General features: G+C 34.6%; 2 protein-coding genes across 4 annotated transcripts; both read right to left on the bottom strand.

Moving 5' to 3' along the window:
* Positions 1-2,136: 2,136 nt before the first annotated feature.
* Positions 2,137-3,672, bottom strand: LOC130614116 (gamma-glutamyl hydrolase-like). The gene is made up of 2 exons (XM_057435520.1): positions 2,898-3,672; positions 2,137-2,735 (listed from the first exon to the last, which is right to left on the bottom strand). The coding sequence occupies exons 1-2, from the start codon at positions 3,655-3,657 to the stop codon at positions 2,482-2,484; spliced, it is 1,014 nt and encodes a 337-aa protein (XP_057291503.1). The 5' UTR covers positions 3,658-3,672; the 3' UTR covers positions 2,137-2,481.
* A 3,613-nt stretch (positions 3,673-7,285) lies between these two features.
* LOC130614110 (capsule biosynthesis protein CapA-like) lies at positions 7,286-18,884 on the bottom strand. 3 transcript variants are annotated; one of them, XM_057435514.1, is made up of 7 exons: positions 18,757-18,884; positions 10,392-10,642; positions 9,819-9,966; positions 9,522-9,683; positions 9,195-9,416; positions 8,110-8,231; positions 7,286-7,608 (listed from the first exon to the last, which is right to left on the bottom strand). In XM_057435514.1, exons 2-7 carry the CDS (start codon positions 10,403-10,405, stop codon positions 7,374-7,376), a joined length of 903 nt encoding a protein of 300 aa, XP_057291497.1. In that variant the 5' UTR covers positions 10,406-10,642; positions 18,757-18,884; the 3' UTR covers positions 7,286-7,373. The 3 variants fall into 3 exon arrangements, with proteins under 3 accessions (XP_057291497.1, XP_057291495.1, XP_057291496.1); XM_057435512.1 differs by lacking the exon at positions 18,757-18,884 and adding an exon at positions 17,713-18,515; XM_057435513.1 differs by lacking the exon at positions 18,757-18,884 and adding an exon at positions 18,283-18,515.
* Between the last annotated feature and the right edge of the window lie 708 nt (positions 18,885-19,592).

Here is a 19,592-nt window from a genome sequence, read left to right as displayed (position 1 = left end):
GTGACTTTGGAATGCCATACACCCTCCGTATTATTATAGAGATGTTAATAACAAGATCACGGCAGACGAAAATTGGATATAAGATTTTTTTTACGGAATGAGATTATTTTTACGTATATAACATTTTTTTTACGCATTTTAAAAATTTACGCGACAAAGATTTTTTTTATGCACTTGTCGGCCACGGTACTTTACGAATTACGAACTTTACGTCTTTACAGCAGTTGATGAAAAAGAAAATTGCAAGCACAAGAATGCTCTATGTAAAAATTTTGAACTTTTTTTAATTGGTTAACTCACAAAAGAATTAAAATATGATTGGTTGTAACGAATAAATATAAGTGTTCATTGGTCAGACTTACTAATTAGAATAAAGTATTCACATCACCCTAAAACTCTGAAAAATATCATATATGATGTATCCATAGCAATTTCAAGGCTTGGGTCTGGCGAAGTACACCTAAAACAGACTGGGACGTGTTAAAGAAATCCTTCTTCTGTTATAACACTCTTATTGAGAATTGAAAAATTGAAGTAAACTGTTATGAATTAAAAAATTTTTTTTGTGTGAAATATTTTGAAAATAAAAGTTATAATTTCTTCCCCTATGTTTTAACATAGTTGATAGACAAAAACCCTTTGGTCCTTTGAAGTTTACCGATTTTCTAAACCAGGGCTTTTGTCTATCAACTATGGTTTTAAGTAGGGTTAAAATAAATGGTCTCTCTTTGTAGCTATAGATGAACTCCAACGTGAAGTTACTTGTTTACTTTTTTAGTGGCAACTCTTTGGCTCTGGAAAAGTTTGGATAAACAAGGCGAATTTGTGTGGACTGCTGATTTATTTTTATTTATTAAGTTTTATTTTCTTCGCAAGGGTGGTATTAAAACTTCACCAAATTTTACATGTGACATGCAGGTGGTGGCGATTTAACTTCATTTTCAATTGTCGGTGTTCAGCAATGTTTAATCTTCAAGATACGCCATAATAAAGCCACAGCGACACTACGCGCAAGGCAAATACTATTTCGGCGAAATTTGACCACCCGGATATCATGCAACCATTTGTTGAAAGCACATGATTTTACACAATAATTTGATCAGGTTTTTAAGCTCTTAACAAAAAATGCAACGTGTTTCTATTTAATTTCTATTTAAGTAGGTGTATGCACTGATGACATCATTAAAATTACTGAAAACTTCTACCTATTCTATTGTTCAGTCAAAGCACGGGATCCCGCAATGCGTTTGATTTGGCTCTGTATAATACCGTTTAGTAAGAAAACTGTGTAAATATTTTGTTGCACTTTTTAGTTTTAATTTAACTCAAAATATTCTTAGCAGTTTATTCGAATAAAGAAAAAAGAATTTGCACCCTTCTGTCAAAATATTTCCCATGTTTTTTTCAAAGTGAAGGGAAAATTTACAGCTAGTTTTTAATACGCGCCCAGGCGCTTATTTAGGAGTTTGAATGTATTATAAAACGATAAGGAAAATAAATTAAATTTCGCGTACTTGATATTTCTCTATAATAAAGCTGAATAGAGAACTTTGGTGACTGCTTTTACAGCTCATTTTGAATTTACTTTTTTCAATTTATTACTAGTAAATGTGATATTCTAATGATGTACCCATCTGTATGTACCCATCTGTGAAAACTAGAAACCATATGCCGAAATCAAAGGCAAAACAAATTGGAGCGGCTTTACAGATTGGCGAACTGGACACTCGCTGATTGAGATATTTGAACGCCTAACGCGCTTTCTTGAAACTTTGCAATTAGTTCCCATTTCGCTTTGCTGTTTAAGTTTTGTTGCGTACTCTTTTTCTGAGTACTTTGCCGAGTCTAGGGAGGGGCATTAGGTGTCCCTTCAGACCCTAGCTATATTATTACCCGCATATTTCGCCCCGGTAAACTATTTGCCTACGCAGGGAAAACCCCTGTTTCCGTCCCTGCGCTTGTACTAGTCTATAGAAGAAATAGGAACGAGAAAGGTATGATAGGAGGAAATAAAATGGAATTTGTCCCCAAAACGTTAAAAATGTGAAACATATTTAAACCAAGAAAAAAATTGTGTGGTCTATTTATTGTGCTAATTGGTAAAATAAAACAACAACAACAACAACAACAGCAACATTTTATAATAATTAATTTATTTACTCAATAAATTAATTTCCACTTTTGATCAAACGCTGAAAAATAATGACAATGTAAAGCTAATGAATAAATATTTGTCAAGTTTAGCATGCAATTTTGTTAATGGAACTTGTTCTAGATTTTGCAAAACCAAATCTTTTAAGATGGCAGTAACGCATTTTTAGCCGTTCAAACAGGTGGATTTTTCCGTATGTGTAGCTATTATCAATACGAACTTTCTTTATTATTCCCTGAGAATGTTAGGAAATGTGTTATACCAGGAAAAATATGAATATATAGTCGTAAAATATCAAAACTAATGATGCAAAAAGGGTTACTGCCACCTTAAATGACTCTAAATGGATGACTGTCAGTATTATTTGTTCTTAGCACATGGTACTTTTCAATGAGATATTCGCCTTCACTAAAGCTGTTGGAGAAATGCCTCTTGTTTCGTCGAACTTGCTCCATAAACGAGTTGGCTATAAATTGACTAAGCTGAACAGCCTGTGGAGAATGTGGAATAGAAATTGCTGTTGACCATTCAAACATAGTCTTTTCTGGATGAAACTGTATGCCATAAAACGGAAACTTTTTACCTAGAGTGGCGAAAAAAACAAAATAGGATCTACACTATTGTTTACAGAACGAATATTTTAGTAAGGTTGTCACTGTTTTGGCACTTGGTTACCGCTTTTAATATTACCTATTATCTTAACTGGCGCTAAGAATGAAATAAGTATCTGAAATAATTTTTTTACCTTCTATGGCAGAAACAAATTCCTTCCCATTGCGATCAGAACTTGTACCCAAAACTTTAAAGAATCTGTTCAGTTTAGCAGAACGTTTGAAACATTGTGAAGCGACACTGTATTTGTGAAAGTGTGCCGTTATGGGTTGCTTTTCACAATCACGTATCATTTCTTTTGGCATTGACGAAAGAAATGAGTGATTTTTCATTTCGTTTACGTTCCAGTTGACGGTGGTAGAATAATCATATGAATCTGTGACGATAAAAGGTGATTTGTTTCCTTCAACATGCAGAACAAGTGCTTGGAAACCAGAACCAATACCAAGAAGAGGAACTACAGCGCCATTTTTATTGTCAATTATAGAAAATTCGAAAAGTTTTTTCGTTAAATTGTAATATCCAGAATCATTCAAATCATCCCCTTCTCCTGCAAATAACAAACCATTAACAGAGTTAAAAATATATTCAACTGTATCAGTGGCCATTTTAGGTGAAATGGGAACTAGCCTAGCGCCTGTCATTTCAATCAACTTTACGTAGCTAGCTGGAACATAATGCTTTCCCACTAGCGCGGGATAGGTTTGTATCAACTTTTCATCTGTAATTTTCATTACAGCAACACCAATAACAGGTCTTTCGTTAACTTCTTCATTTTCTTGTGAAGTAGAAGTGAATAAAAAGCAACTGATGAATATATGCAGTGAGAACATGCTGCTTCTGTTCTTAGCTAAGTAAATATTTATTACATTTTCAGACACAACATGAACCATGCGAGTACTTGCTGGTATGGACACGCATCGCTTAATTTACGTAAACGTCTAATCTACAGAAGGGGCGTAAAATAAACTCAATTTTTAATAAAAAATATCTATCGAATTCCTAAAAATTAACTTTAAATCTAGTCCCGACGCATATATTTTTGGTGAGTGTATGAGAGAAACGAAAAGAGTTTGGCCGGCTGAACTAATTTAAAACTGCCTTTGCTGGGAATTACCAAAGTATAATGTATGCTGTTTCTAACACCTGGTTTCTATACGCGTGTGCAATTTTAGACAAGTGCGACCTACATTTTTTACATGTACATATTTTTAATTGTTCTGTATAAACTAAACGCAAGGATAGATATGTGAGCAGGAAATAAAAAACTATTTCTCTCAATGGCGACCGAAAAACACAACGACAAAAATAACAAGGCATATGTAAAGATCTATCTGCACAACAAACATAAAATATATTAAAAGACCGAAAGAAATATTCGCTTAAAATTACTGAGATTGCCTGAGAAAAATTAGAAGAATATAGTAAAAAGTTAATTTTATTTCCTCATAAATCTTATGCTAACGAAAAAATCTTTATCTTATTAATATAGACATTTTACTCTATGTGAGTACTGCTTTTTTACCTACACAAAAGTGCGCGCATGCCCATATTTCTTAAAATGAAATCAAAACAACAACGTCAACCGTAAAGTAGTCTATTCGTCTAATCACAAACCTTATGTCTGACTTGTTTTTTTTTAAGCTGAATTTGTAAGCCAGCAATTCGAACAAGATTACGCGCCAAATCTAAAAAAGAAAGTTGGTAGGATACTACAATTTTTTTTTTTACAATCAACGCGATCAATTATGGCACCGAGTTAAATGCACACTACAGGACATTTGAAGTACGACGGGGTGGGGACTCAAAAGATGGTAGACAACTCGCTGCATCGCAACTCACTAACTCCCCAACTTTGCAACTCCCTGTGTAAGTATACTCTAAAACATTATAAATACAAGCCGAATGCGCCACCACTACACTATCTTCTCCATTTTCGAAAAACGATTTTTTAAGATTTTTTTATTTGGGTTTATTCAAGACGTTTAAAATTTTTAAATAATTTTGTCCGAAATTTTTTCGCTCTTTACCAGACAATTTTAATAGTTTCAGCACATTTTATTCTAACAGAAAAAAACAACCAGACAATGAAAATACCTTTGCTGCATAATATGAAATTTTTGTATGTATCTGATTGGTAATAACCTCATTCTGAAGGCGGGCTGGCTCACTTGCCAAGCTGGCTCACTTGCTAAGCTGGCTTATAGTGTTTACAACAAATATCTCGGTTAGGCGAGAAGGATATGAAAATGAAAACATGAAACAATAATGCAGAACAAAAAAATAATTTTCATATCAAAAGATAATTCTTGTGAACATCATCAGCTGGCCTGGTGGAATATTCCGTCTTGCAGGATTTAACCAAGATCTCAGCAAAAGGCTGTTTAGATTATCAATATAAAAACTTCGTTTAGTGAAGTTTTATAAGAGTAACTGATACTTCAACTAGCCGTGCCAGCCCTGTCAATCGCGCTAGCACCCCTATATAAACACAAACTAAAAAACAGAAAAAAATAATGCAAACATTTTCTTCAGAAATTTTCACAAAAAAAACAGTTTTCTTCTTTAGTCGGCAAAAATAAAAAGTCGGCAAAAATATTAGTCACTTGGACAAAATTTGGTCACTTTTTGCCCACTACATTTTTGAATTTAGTCACTTTATGGCGACTAAATATTTGAATTTAGCCACTAATAAGGAATAATTGAATAAAACTGATCAAAATTAGCAACAAGGAAGAAAAAACAGCAAAAACGTGTTCGGAAAAAAAGTCGCAAAACAAGTTAGGTCGAAAAAAAACGTCGGAAAAAAGTTTGGTCGGTATTAAAAAAGTCGGCAAAAATTTTAGTCAGCAGAAAATATTAGTCACTTCGCCAAAATTTAGTCACTTTTTGCCACCTTTTTTTTACCGATAAGGTATTTTGTAATATAATGTAGAGTGTTGTTTACATTGGCAAACCTCTTGTTGTCGCTTTGCTTGGTTAATTCTTAATAATTTTGTTTATAATATAACTGTTGTCGTGTTTTTGCTTGATTAATTCATTTGTGTTGATTTTGAAATTTTGATTACTGAAATGTTTCTTTCGAACAAATGAAATTCTTCTGCAATATTTTTAAATCAAACTTAGCTTCACTCAAAAAATATCAAGTTGCATATCCCGAGTTACTGGGTCATTGGAAAAAATTTAAGAGGCCTTGGACGAGCAAACAAATATCCTTTTGGCAAAAAAATTTCTCTTAATCAATTCACCTTTATAATATATATGCATTGATAAAGTTTGAATGCACGGTCTGAAATTAATAATGACAGAAAATGTCAAAATTTGCTATCACGGAAATATGACATTTAATTATGCTGCATAAATTATGATGTCATATTTCATACGAATTTTCATACGAATTATTGAGATTTTCCAATACGAATTGCGATACGAATTTTTAAGCGAATGGTCACACGAATTTAATTTTTAATATAATTTCTTCATAGAAGTATAACTTTGCGCTATGCAGCTTGCCTTAAAATAAACATTAACAATTTCTAAATGCGGTTCTTATTACATGAAATGATTAGAGCTTACAAACAACCATCTCTAAACGCTGCTCGTGCAAATTTCGAAGGATTAAACTTATATGAAATTAAATAATTATCTCTCGCTGCTTTTCATTCTTAAACTTATCGCCGCTTTTCGTTCTTAAACTTTAAATAATTAAATCTAAAATTCCAGACGAACTAATTTCCACTTAAAATTAAAAAGACTTTTTTGCGAGAAGAAATGTTTAGCGGAAGGTCTTTTTTGCGAGTTTCTAATTGTATAAGTAGGATTTTTTAAAGAAATAGTAAACTTCAGTTCCGTAAAAGCATGCAAAAGTTGTAATTGTTCTAATTTACTTAACATTAGACCTTGGTACGATGTTCGTGGTATTATACACTTTTTTGGTACGATTATTCATAAAAAAAATTTAAATATGTTGATTATTAATGAGTAGAAAATGCTAAGCATGTTAACCCGAATCGAAGAATAATAAATATGTGGTTGAGAACCTGTCTTAGGATATCACGTTAGCTAGCTTTAGCTACAGTTCATGAATTTTAATGGAAGCAAACTTTCAAAAAATTTTTAAGTTAAAAACCTTTTGTCAATATTAAACAGTCAAACTGAGCCAGATCAATAGAGTAAATTCATTAATATTCTGACAATTTTGCGTTCATCAACAAATTTGTTTTTTGATATTGTCTTTTTTTGCCGCCTCTAAATCTTGCTTTTAAGGCAACCGTCAAATTTGCGTATTATTGTCTTTGAAATTGTAAAAATGCACAGTATATCTGGGCATTTTTATATCACGTGACCACCCTGTTCCAAGGAGTTGTTGAAGACTCCATAATAACCACTCAGAGGCCACAAGACCCTGACGATGACGGTTTTTCTTCCCTTAACATCGTCGACTTATTTCAAATTGTTTCGCATGAATTTTTAAACATAAATATATTCCAAGAAATTCATTTGCTTTCAAAAAAAAACGTGTTTGTTATGTTTCTTCAACCATATAATATATTGTATTAATGTCACCAAAATTTAATTTAAATATTGTCATAGTTTGTTTGTTTTGTTTTTACAAAAGTGGTTCATATATATGTTTTGGTTTTTTTTTATTCTTCGGCATGACTTTCTTCTGATCATCACATTGCAGCTCATTACAGTCACTTGTACCTGCGCAATCTTTATCATTTTTACCGCAGATAGTTTCCCATGTTGAGTTCCCTTTCTTTTTAACGTACATGCAATGCTTTTCGTTTACAGCAATTTGAGTTAGTAAGAATTTTGTCTTGCCCTTTATGACGCCATTTCTAAGAACAAAATGTTAAGCATTTTGATAGATGATACAAAATTGTTTGCAATTGGTTATTGCAGTGACGTAGGAACCGGTGGGAGGAAGCGGGGGAAAGGGGGATGAGGAGGTGGTGGAGGGAAGGGGACGTGGACGGGGGACGGGGGACGGGGACGGGTAGGAGGGAGAACGGGGTAGCTTCCCTATTTTTTTTTAAAAAATATACGAAATAAAAAGATTGTTAGTCCTTAAGTTGAGGCAAAAAAAAACAGACTGAGTTGGATAATAGCTCTATCTGATAATGTTTATTACAGAAACGCTTGTTTGATACATTTATTTAAACCGAACATTTATAAGGATAGCAATTTAAAAACTAGATAGATATATATATTTTTAAGTTCAGTTTATTAGCTGTCTTAACCAGTGATAGAGGACATAAGAGAACTATCCAAATTGGCTAAAGAATCAGAACCCCGCTTGAAACACATCATTTATGCAGATGAAAATAATTTAAACTTACTTATTAATTTCTATCTTAACAAGTTTTCCAACGGTAGTCTCTGGCTTCATAACCTTTGTTTCCTTGTACCAAACGTCATCCACTTTCTCTTTTGATGTGTTTTCACCTCTGTCTCGAAATTCCTAAAAATGTTAAAAGTACAGTAAAACGCATTCATTTCTCTCGATGTCTCTTCCCTTTGGTAACAGTTAAGTAGTAAGTATATTTTTTAAAAATAGGAGAAAATTGAAGGTAGGGAAGGGTCGTCTTAAGAGATTGCAATTGAAAGAAATTTTGCAAACCTAAATATTAATAGCGTCTCGAAAGAATACACAAATATTAATAGCGTCTGTAAGGAAAGAATACACAAAGGGAACAAAACCGTTAAAAGAAATTTTAAATTTGGAATATTTTGGAATTTCTTTCGTTCCGTTTGCAAAAATAAAAAGACGGGAAAAACTTGATTTTCTTTAATTTGCGAAATTAAGTACCTAGTAGGTATTGCACAGTGCCGAGAAAAATATGGGATATATTTTTTTGAGTTTTTTATGTTCTCGTTGACATATTTCACGAACCTTTAGACGAGTGAAATATACGAAAATTAAAAAACGAAAAAAATATGACGATATATCTTAAGAACAAGTGCGATAACTAGTTTACCATATAAACCGAGCATAAATCATTGTAATTTGATATGCTCTGCAGTTGGTTGTTCAGTTTTAATCACGGTTTATGAGGTTCAACAGCGAAATAATTTATTGCAAGACAATGTGATCATGTCATGCTTAGTATTCATTCAAAGCATGTTTTAACTAAAGCAAGTTTCGGTTAAACGACAAGCAACTATTTGTAAATAAAGCTATTGTATTTAAAATTTTGTTAGTTTCGTATGATAGCCATTTTATCGAAAACTCTTATAGCAGCTGAAGCAAATATAAAAGTACCTCGACGTTTGCTTTATTTTTGCTTCAGGTTAAGCAAGTTAACAATTTGAAAAGAATTTTAGCAAAGCAGAAATGCGTCCAAATCAACAAACCTGCTTTAAAAATCACTTTTATAATATCGCATGTTTTGAAAAAAAAATTGTCGTATCTGAGGAAGCATACCTCCATGATAGTGCCATGAGTAGGAAACAACAAATTTCCAAGACTGGGTACAACCAGAACATTCTTATGATAGAAATGTTCTTGCGTCACGTGTGGGTGACTGCCAATGATAATGTCGGCGTAGGGCACCATTTGGAGAATCAACTTTAGACCATATTTCTTAGGCAGCACTGTGGCATATTCATCTCCCCAATGCATAAATACAATGATGATATCCACCTTCTATAAAGAAAGATGCGAACAGCAATAACAACAACAGCAGCAGCAACCACAACAACAACAACAACAACAACAACAACAACATGGTGTAAAAGAAACAGAGCTTACCTTTCTTAAACTTTTCAATTCTTTCCTGAGCAGTAATTTATTATAAACTGCTGGTCCTAAACTTGTTTGATTGCGATAGTTGTCTTCCATGCAACCTTCATCCGTGGCACAATAACCAAGAAAGCCAATTCTAATACCATTTTTTGTTATAACTAAAGGTTCCTGCAATAAAACATTGTAGTGAAAGCTTTGATAAGTCCTTGTCCCCGGAGATGTTGGTGGAAAGAAGAATTGCCACAATGATTTATAAAAGACAATTCACTAGCCATGTTAAAATATATATGCATTTTTAAATACCTGCTTTAATATCTTCTGCCTGCCAAAAGTCACGCCAAAATATGAAATGTTAAGTTTTTTCAAGTTTTTAATAGTAACTGTGGCGGGTTTTTCTCCAAAATCGATGAAATGGTTATTTGCCAACGTTACAACATCGATTCCTGCATAGCTTTATTTAAAAAAAAAAATTATAAATCTTGTATTTATAGCGCGTACAAAAAGCTTTTTTCCCTAAGATGCCAACACGCTTTACAATTCAGGTACCGAAATAAAATTTGCAATCTTTTCCTGAAAACAAAATATTACATTCGATTTCATGACCCTAAGGGCCCTTTTGTTTACTATCTATTAAATTTGAAAGTATTTAGAGCATACTGGAAAAAAATGGTTCCAATTCAAACGATTTAAAAAAAAAGCTTTTGAAGAGATAGTTCTGACTCAGATAGAGTACAAGGCGCAGAATGAGAACGATACATTACCAGTTCCCATCCAAATTGAAATTTTTTTTCAATAACTGCTTCAGATGTATGATTATACTTGCTATCAGAGCAAAAATTATAAAAAAATTATATAAAAAAATAACACTCAACTTACCTCAAAGTAGACATTGCATTTAAGTCAGATAATAACTTCACTGCTTTTTTTGGATCGAGTACTTTTAATTTCTTTCCGTTGTACTGGTGAAAAGGGCTTTCAAGATTTACAATTACGTGGTCGGCTTCCGTAAAGTATGGCTTAAGCTGGGAAAAAGAATTATTAAATGTGCAGTTGCTACGCCGACCGTGGTATTTAATTACTCCAGAAAATGTGACGTCGCCACCAAATATCAACTTCACCGTGCCGGTCTAAAAAAATTTGAACGTTGAAAATTCATGTTTCATTATGAGGAATTTTATACTGCTTGAAAGTGCAATTCATTAAATTGTACCTTTTTATGTAAGAAAGATTGTTTTCATTTGTTTACAATAGTAATAGAATTCTTTACTATTCTTAAACCTATTTCTACTGGGTTACTTAGAGGCTCATTAGTGTTGGGTGGAAGGGGAAGAGAACTTATAGCCCTGCTTTGTAATTTCTAAAGTTGTTGTCCAAAAGGAAACCTGCCGCAAATGTTCTCCAAACCTTAAAGGAGAGGCGAACTGAGCTGCGGCACGGCTGCTGAATGAAAGTTATGATAAGTGTTGATTTTAAAGACCAGACTGATTGGCTTGCTCGCTTACTCCATAAACTATAACTATAAACCACAACCTCGTTCCCAGGGCTTTTTTGATATCCGAGACGGGGCGAAGAAATGGCCCTGGGCCAGGCTGGTTAAAATCAGCACGATTCGTGCTGATTTTTAATTTATTCAAAATTTGGTCATTTTGTTAAGAATTGCATGCGGACCGCCGAGTATTGCAATAATTTATGTTTTATTTTTAATCAGAAACAAGTTTTGGAGTTTTTGCTTAGAGAAAATATGATTGCAGTGTTGCCTTCGCATTTTTGGCTGCATACAAATTTTAAATATGCATATATTTTAAAGTATTCAGCCATCTATAGCTAGCTAGCTAGCAAAGGCCTAAGACGCACTTTTGTAGCTACAAAGGTTGTACAAACCAAGGTAGTTATGATATTTAGCTATCTTTATTTTATATTATAGTTAAAAGTGAAAGTACTTTTAGCTAGCCACAAAATTATCAGAGGGTTTTGTGATTAGAATTACGCTGAAGATGCCTAGCTATAGCTAGTAAAGTTTTTAGTATTTTTTTAGGAAAGTCTTTCTAATTCCATTTTTGTCTTGCAGGCGACTTATTGCTGACATAAACCTCTATAAACCTAAGTTGAGGCTTTATCACGCCGCCATTATGGTCGCGTCATCAACGGAACCATGTGTCAGATACAGATAAGTTATATACGTTTAGACGTATATAATAACTGGCTCCTTTTGTCTGTTATTGTTGTTGTAACGTGCATATAGCTATACACCTAAATAAAATCGTATTGTCAAAATTTTTTACCTAACTTGTTATTGTTAGGTCAAAATTTATAATTGTCTTTAAAAAAAATCTTATCGCCCTGCTTTAAATGCCTAAATTCTGAAATTTGGAAAGTATAGCTATTACAGAATCATTTTTTATGCTAATCCCATCAGACCAGCCTAAAAGCATCTTCTAACAAGTTTTAGCTCAATATCTTTCTTTTTCATCTTTCTTTTTCATCATATATATTGCACTTTTGGTTTTTCACAAAACGGGTCCCTGGAAACTCATTTACAACTAAATGGCCACTACGGTCAAACCAATTGACTTTTTTCAATAATTTTATGTTTGTTGCTTTACTAAGAGATTAAAAGTCATAAAACATAGAATGTTACATTTCATCCAGTCAGAGAAAATTGTTATTTAATCTGTAAACGATTGTTATTTAAAATCTGCAACCGATTGTTATTTAATCTGTAACCGATTAATTAAGGCTAATTAGAAGGTACGTATAGATTAATTAAGCGTATAACTATTTGGTTAATTAAATGGTATGAACTTTTTTTTTAACCTCTTTCAACCAAATCAACAGCATGTGATTTTATTTTTTTGTTTATGTTTATTTTTTATTTATTTTTATGTTTATGTGTTCTGCCTCCCTTAGAAAAAATATTAGCTAGAGTGTAAAAGAAGGTCTCTTCGGGAGAGATAGGATTAGTTATGTATACCTGTATATACCTTGTGTTGCATTTGAGCTAGCTAGATAGCTGGTAAACATGTGTTCGAGCAAACCTACATTGTGTTTTTTACTACACCCTGTGCACAAAAGCAAGCATAGCTAGCCTTTCTAGCTCTAGTCTAGTAGCTACCTCCTCAACTGCACTGCAAAAAAAAAACAGAACCTTACTTTAACAGTCTCTAAAAGTACAACTAAAAGCTATTTAATTTTGTTTGCACGTTAAGCTATACTAACAATGCCAAATATTTTATTTTTCACAAAAATAAATTCAGTCGAGCAAAACCAGCGTCCCTTTCGCACATAAAAGTTTATGTGCGAAAGGGACGCCATTATTGTTTTCCTGTTATTATTCAATTTTTTACGCATAAATTAATTTCATAATTAACGGAAACTTGAGAAACCAAATAGAAGAACTGACCAGTGTGGCCCAGGGTCATTTCTTCTCGCCGTTCGGGATTGTCAGAAAGAGAAAAATGGGCCTGGAGACGAGGTTGTATAAACCATACATCATTTTGCTTAAATTTTTGTGAGTGCTGAATTATTTATGATTTAATAAGAAAAAGTTGAAGATCAAAATGGCAAAAATGTTGAACAACATGTGAAGAACATATTTTTATTATTTTTGCTAATGACGTCATCAAATTTACGCAACTTTCAAAATTGAGAAGCTGACTGCTGAAAATTATCATTCATGGAAATTCAACATGAAAATGTATTTAATCGGAAAAGATCTTTGGGAGATGAAACCATAGAGGATGATATGCAGGAGGCTGAGAAACGTCGAATCAAGAAACGCGAGAACCAAGCGTTTGCCGCCATTTATATGGGAATTTCAACAAACTAACAAATTTACGTTCGCTCCACGAAATCGGCTAAGGAAGCATGGGAAAATCTTGAAAAACATTTTCAGCAAAAAACACTTTCAAAAAGGATTTTCTATCGGAGAAAATTATATTCAGCAAAGATGGCTAGAGGTCAAAATATGACTGAACACATAAACAACATTAAGACATTGTCAGAACACCTGGAAGCGATTGATGATGCTATTGCAGAAAAGGACCTAGTTATTCTTCTTATTAGTAGTTTACCCGAAGAGTATAACTATTTAATAATGGCGCTTGAAACAATTGCTGAGGACAATCTAACCTGGGATTATGTTAGGGACAGGCTTATTCACGAAAGCGAAAAGAAAAAGCCTGCTGAAGCTGAAACTTCTGGTGATGCCCTTTTTTCGTCAAAGCCCAACAACAAGAAATCCGGTAAATGTCATTACTGCAAGAAACCAGGACATTATGCTCGTGACTGTTTTAAGAAGAAAAGTGACCAGAAGAAAGAAAACGCAAATCTCGCTAACGATGATCACGATAATGAACTAGCTCTGAAATCCTCTGAAGTAAACGAGGATGAGTGGAGGATTGACTCTGGTGCTTCTTCTCACATGACCCATAATTTGAAAAGCTTAAGAGACTATTCCAGTATTGAAACGCCTATAAAGGTAAAACTCGCCGATGATCACGTGCTGAATGCTTTCGGGAAAGGAAATGTACATTTGACCATTTTGAGCAAAATTGAAAAGGTCAAAACTGTGCTACACGACGTACTTTACGTGCCGAAGATCCAAAACAAACTGTTCTCTCTATCTTACCTAACCGATAAGGGAGTCGATGTGCAGTTCAAAGGCAAGGATTGCGATATCACCAAGGAGGGGAAGCAGTATACTATTGGACATAAGTACGGTAATCTTTACAAACTTAACACGATAAAGCCACGAAACGAGGAAACGTGCTGTATCGGGAAAACAATCAAACAGGATTCAATCGAGCTGTGGCACCAACGATACGGTCATCTGGGATACGACAACCTCAAACTCTTAAACGATAAAGAGATGGTAAATGGCCTGAATATCGATACCAAGGAAGCCGTCGATCGAATCTGCGAAGGATGTGCAATGGGGACACAGCATCGCAAATCATTCCCAAAGAAATCGCAAAGCACCACAACCAGATTGCTCGAGCTGATTTACAGTGACGTGTGTGGACCGATGGATGTACCTTCAGTGGGAGGTTCCAGGTACTTTGTGACTTTTATGGACGATTTCTCAAGACACACTACTGTCTACATGATGAAGCAAAAGTCTGAAGTGCTTGAAAAGTTTGGGCAGTTTGTAAACCTTGTTGAAAATCGCACTGGATTGAAAGTCGAACGATTACACGTGGAGAACGAAACTATAAAATGCCTTCGCTCAGATAATGGTGGTGAATACTTCTCAAAGGACTTTGACGAATTCTGCAACAATCGAGGAATTCAACGTGAACCGACTATTCCATACTCTCCACAACAAAACGGAGTTGCTGAACGCATGAACCGCATCCTACTGGAAACTGCACGATCAATGCTGCATCACGCAAAGAAACCCCTTAACCTATGGGCTGAAGCTGTATCTACCGCATCCTACACACGGAACCAAAGTCCTACTGCTGCACTGAAGTTAGTGGCCTGAAAGTGTTTGGCTGCAAAACATACGTGCATATTCCTGAATCAAAACGTAATGGAAAACTCCAGAAGAAATCGTTTCCATGCGTTTTTGTTGGAGACCCTGCGAACGAAAACGGGTACAAACTGTACAATCCTGAAACGAGACAGATGCTTCGAAGTCGTGATGTCATCTTCGTAAAGAACGCTTTTGACGTCGAAAAATCGGACAACGTAACTCACGAATTTTTCACTGGAACATTCAGAGAAGCTGAGGCAGAAGCTGAGGCAGAAGCTGAAACGGAACAACCAGGAAACAACATCGGTGAACCGCAAGTCGCTGTCGAAGAAGATGCCAGGCCACAACGAGCAAGGAGACCACCTGACAGACTGAACGTTCTGACAGGTAATTGGTGGAACCTGATGGAGGCGGCATCGGTCGCAGTTATGGACACTGAGGAGCCAACGACCATTGAAGAAGCTTTAAGCGGTGTGAACTCAAAGCTATGGTCTGAAGCACTTCGTAATGAATTTGATTCGCTGAAACAGAACCAAACCTGGGACTTGGTTGACTTACCCCCCGGTAAGAACATTGTTGGCAGTAAATGGGTCTTTAAGCACAAACGTGATGCTAAAGGCGAGATCACCCGGTGTAAAGCTCGTCTTGTTGCACAGGGATACTCTCAAAAACCCGGTGTCGACTATGACGAAGTTTTCTCACCTGTCGCAAAGTATAGTTCTATTCGTACTGTACTAGCCATTGCCAATCAACTTGATTTAAACCTCCACCAAATGGATGTTAAAACAGCATTCCTAAATGGAGATCTCGAGGAAGAGATTTTCGTTAAGCAACCGGAAGGCTTCATCGACAAGAAACATCCGAGCAAGGTTTGTCGATTGCGAAAGAGTCTCTATGGCTTGAAACAGTCTGCACGGTGCTGGAACAAAACCATCGACGAATACCTCAAGGAATCAGGATACATACAAAACGATGCTGACCCTTGCATCTATCTCAAACGATTCATCAAGGACGGACAGGAAGTTATCCTCCTTATTGCTGTATACGTCGACGACCTTATCATCCGTTCTTATCATCTGTGCTGAAACGATTTGGAATGGAAGATTGCAAGCCAGTAGCTACTCCACTCGAACCCAACACAAAGTTCAAAAAGCTGAGAGATGACGAAGAACCAGTCAATCTGAAAGAGTACCAATCTGTCATTGGATGCCTGACGTACGCATCGATTGGGACCAGACCAGACTTGTCCGCTGCAGTGGGAGTGCTTAGTCAACACATGTCGAAACCTGGAAAGCAACATTGGGTTGGTGCTAAACGAGTTCTCCGATACGTTAAAGGAACCATCGACTATGGTTTGGTGTACAAGGGGAGTAAAGCTTACGAAACGATGAACTGTTTACGTGGCTTCGCCGACGCTGATTGGGCTGGAGATGTGGTAACACGAAAATCGACTTCCGGTTACGTATTCCAAATCGGAAATTCCACGATTTCAAGGAAATCGAAACGTCAGTCAATCGTTCTTCGACCGAAGCTGAATACGTTTCATTATGCAGTGCAACACAAGAGGCAGTATGGTTGCGAGTCCTGTTTGATGGTATGGGGTTCTAACAGGCAAATGCTACTTCGATTTTTGAAGACAACCAAGGTGCAATCGCTCTTGCGAAAAACCCCGCACATCACTCACGAACAAAACACATTGACATCAAGTACCATTACATACGCGACGCTGTCTCGACCAAGGAGATTAAGCTGAAATACTATCCAACACAGGAAATGATTGCCGATTTATTGACAAAGGGACTCCCTCGACCACAGTTCGAGAAGCTTCGCTTAGAACTTGGAGTGACCAAGATACATTGAATTTGACATTGACGAAATGACTATCGTGACGGAGTGACCGTCAAGTGGGAGTGTTGAAATATGTGACGCTCACTTGCTATCTTTTATTCAGTTGTGAACCGGTGGTTCTATTATTTTATGTTAGAACTGTCACGTGCATTATATTACGCACATTTTTTTTATTCTCTACGTTTTTCTGTGATCAGCCTGTTTTTTATGAGAGAAAAAGTACTCTATGAGTGAGAAACTCTGTGTGCCTGTTTTTATCCCATTACATACTGTGCAGTCCTCTAAAGCTTATAAAACAATATATATTTTTTTTCAAAAAGCAAAATTCTGCAAACTCTAGCCACGACGGCCTTTTTCCCATAAAAAAAAATTTTAAAAATTAAAGTGACGAAATATCAAGGTAAAACTCTCAGCCCATACAGAACCCGCACCCCGCTTGCTGACTGATTGTGTTGCGTGATCATAATATGACAAATGCAATTTTTTCTTCTCTTATTTCATAATTTTGAATCATTTGGTTATCTCGTACTTGCACGGCACAAAGGACATTTTATTACCCCTCTATTCATTCATTTGTAATGAATATAAGCAATATTTTTGTCCTATGGACATAATTTTTTCGGTTCTATAAATAACTTAGCACCACCCGTTGAATAAAATCACAATTTAGAAATTGTAAAATTTAATAAAGTTTTCTGGCATTGTTTAAGATTTAAAGGAAAAAAGATTAATAAAAAATGTTCAAACGTAATTTTAACAACTCACAAATTTGTGTTATGCACGAAATGCTGAAATTTAAAATAATGATAAATGTCTGACGCTTTTGAGGCGCCATGATAACAAAGAGTATGATCCGAATAAAAATATTCAACTTACATCAATTTGCAAAGCCATCAATAATGAAAATAAAACTTGAAATTTAAATATAGAACAACCCATTGTGCACAAAAGAACACAGTTGTGAAAGCTACAAATATTTCTGTAAATATTTTTTCAATACTCACGATGAGAGGAAAGTTATAAACAGAAAATGTAATTATGAGCACATGCGTAAGAGCGCAGCAAGTGAGGACTCAACTTTGTGAATGCCATCAATAAGAAAAATCAACCAAAATATAATCTCAAAAAACTGTTGATGCAAAAAAGATGAAACATAACTGAATAAGATAAACAATTATTAATACACTATCTATATTATAATGCCCTTATACGTCTGTCTGTGCGTTTTTCCACGGGGCTAACGACTAATAATAACTAAATTGTATGTTACAGTAACAGAAATAAATGAGCAGCAAAAACTTCTGTTGGTTTCATGCATTCTTGCATTGGGCATTATGGCCTAAATTTTAAAAATTTGTGTGGTGAATAGGCACATATTATAAAATATTCAAATAGCTTGTAAAACGACAAAAGTTAATTTTAAAATTTAAAAATTCCATTGCATACCATTGCAACATTGTATCAGAACTACTTAGCATTATTTTAATGATTTTCTGTGTATATACCAAAACCTGGCCTACATATGAAAGCGTCAGAGCTGTGCTTCGTCTTGTGAATGCAATTACATTGAACAAACAATTAATATTCAGAAACTGTTTTTGTTTTAAAGTGGTGTAACATTGTGCATAGAAATTTGAATAGAAATTTCTAAATATGGTGATTGGGACATCCAAAATACTTTGCTTATTTATTACCGATAATAAATATATAATAAATATATTCATATATTTTTTTAGAAAAATATAAATATCATTTTGATCAGGCAAACCTTATAAACAAGATTAATTGTGAACCCATGTGCGAAAAACAATTTTAAAGTAAAAAAAAACGTCTGATTAACCTGGTTTCTATTTTAACCAAAGTAGTAGGATCAATGGGCATCAATCGAATACATATGTGCATGCACAATTAATTTTTTACCTTTCCTTGCTCGATCGACTAATTTTTATTTCCTTTCTTTCGTCGATCGATTTAATTTAAATCAATCACTTTTCATCATTTTCGCATGTGTTTGTGGCTACATCTTGACAGCTTTGATTTTCCAAAAAAAATTTCTTGGAAAATATGCCGAACTGTTGCCATGGCTAAATTGTGTAGATATTTTTTGTAAAAAAAAATTGAAACGTGTTTATAAGTTTTAGGAACTTGTTAATGTAAGTATGTGTATCGTTGTATTTTTTATTTGTTATATTCGCGTACAAATATTTAATTTTAAAGTAATTTTTTACCAATGTAATAATGTTATTGCAGTGTGGTATGTTACATATCGAAAAAACAACGACTTTAGAAACTACAGAGGAGATGTAGAGAAATATATAGGCCCCGCTAAGTTTGCATGTGTGTACTTAAGACAAACGCCACCAATTCTTTGCCTTCAAATCTACATTTTAGAAATTGAGGGGTCTTAGCTCGGCAAAAGGAGAGAGTGCCTTTTTTAACATTTCAGAGGCAATCAAATCAACAACATTCATCATTTGGTTGTTGTTATGTAACGATAACATACGAAAAATATTTTTACCACCATTGTCTATGTAGTGCCCTAACCCCCAATAACTTTCCTACTAAAAAAAAAACAAAAGAAAGAGAGAAAAAGATAAACTCGTTCAGGGATATTCGGATCTTTTTTCTAGAGATCATTATTATTAAAATCACTGAATGTTCTAAGGGGACTGCCAGCACATTTTAAAAAGTGCATATCCGATGTAAATTTTTAAAAAGTACCAGCACCATTAAAATTTCTAGTTTTTTGTAAATAT

The sequence above is a fragment of the Hydractinia symbiolongicarpus genome, chromosome 11 (assembly GCF_029227915.1).
Source record: "Hydractinia symbiolongicarpus strain clone_291-10 chromosome 11, HSymV2.1, whole genome shotgun sequence".
Taxonomy (NCBI): domain Eukaryota; kingdom Metazoa; phylum Cnidaria; class Hydrozoa; order Anthoathecata; family Hydractiniidae; genus Hydractinia; species Hydractinia symbiolongicarpus.
Note: the sequence above shows the minus strand (reverse complement) of the source record. Positions and strands in the feature narration are given on the sequence as shown.

What these genes read in the sequence shown, in the direction of transcription:
- LOC130614116 (XM_057435520.1), bottom strand. Translation starts at nt 3,657, where the DNA reads ATGGTTCATGTTGTGTCTGAAAATGTAATAAATATTTACTTAGCTAAG. An exon ending in ATTTGTTTCTGCCATAGAAG is followed by an intron (nt 2,736 to 2,897) that starts GTAAAAAAATTA and finishes TCGCCACTCTAG; the next exon opens with GTAAAAAGTTTCCGTTTTAT.
- LOC130614110 (XM_057435512.1), bottom strand. Translation starts at nt 17,775, where the DNA reads ATGGGTTGTTCTATATTTAAATTTCAAGTTTTATTTTCATTATTGATG. An exon ending in AATTGAAAAGTTTAAGAAAG is followed by an intron (nt 9,417 to 9,521) that starts GTAAGCTCTGTT and finishes CTTTCTTTATAG; the next exon opens with AAGGTGGATATCATCATTGT. An exon ending in CTCATGGCACTATCATGGAG is followed by an intron (nt 8,232 to 9,194) that starts GTATGCTTCCTC and finishes TAACATTTTTAG; the next exon opens with GAATTTCGAGACAGAGGTGA.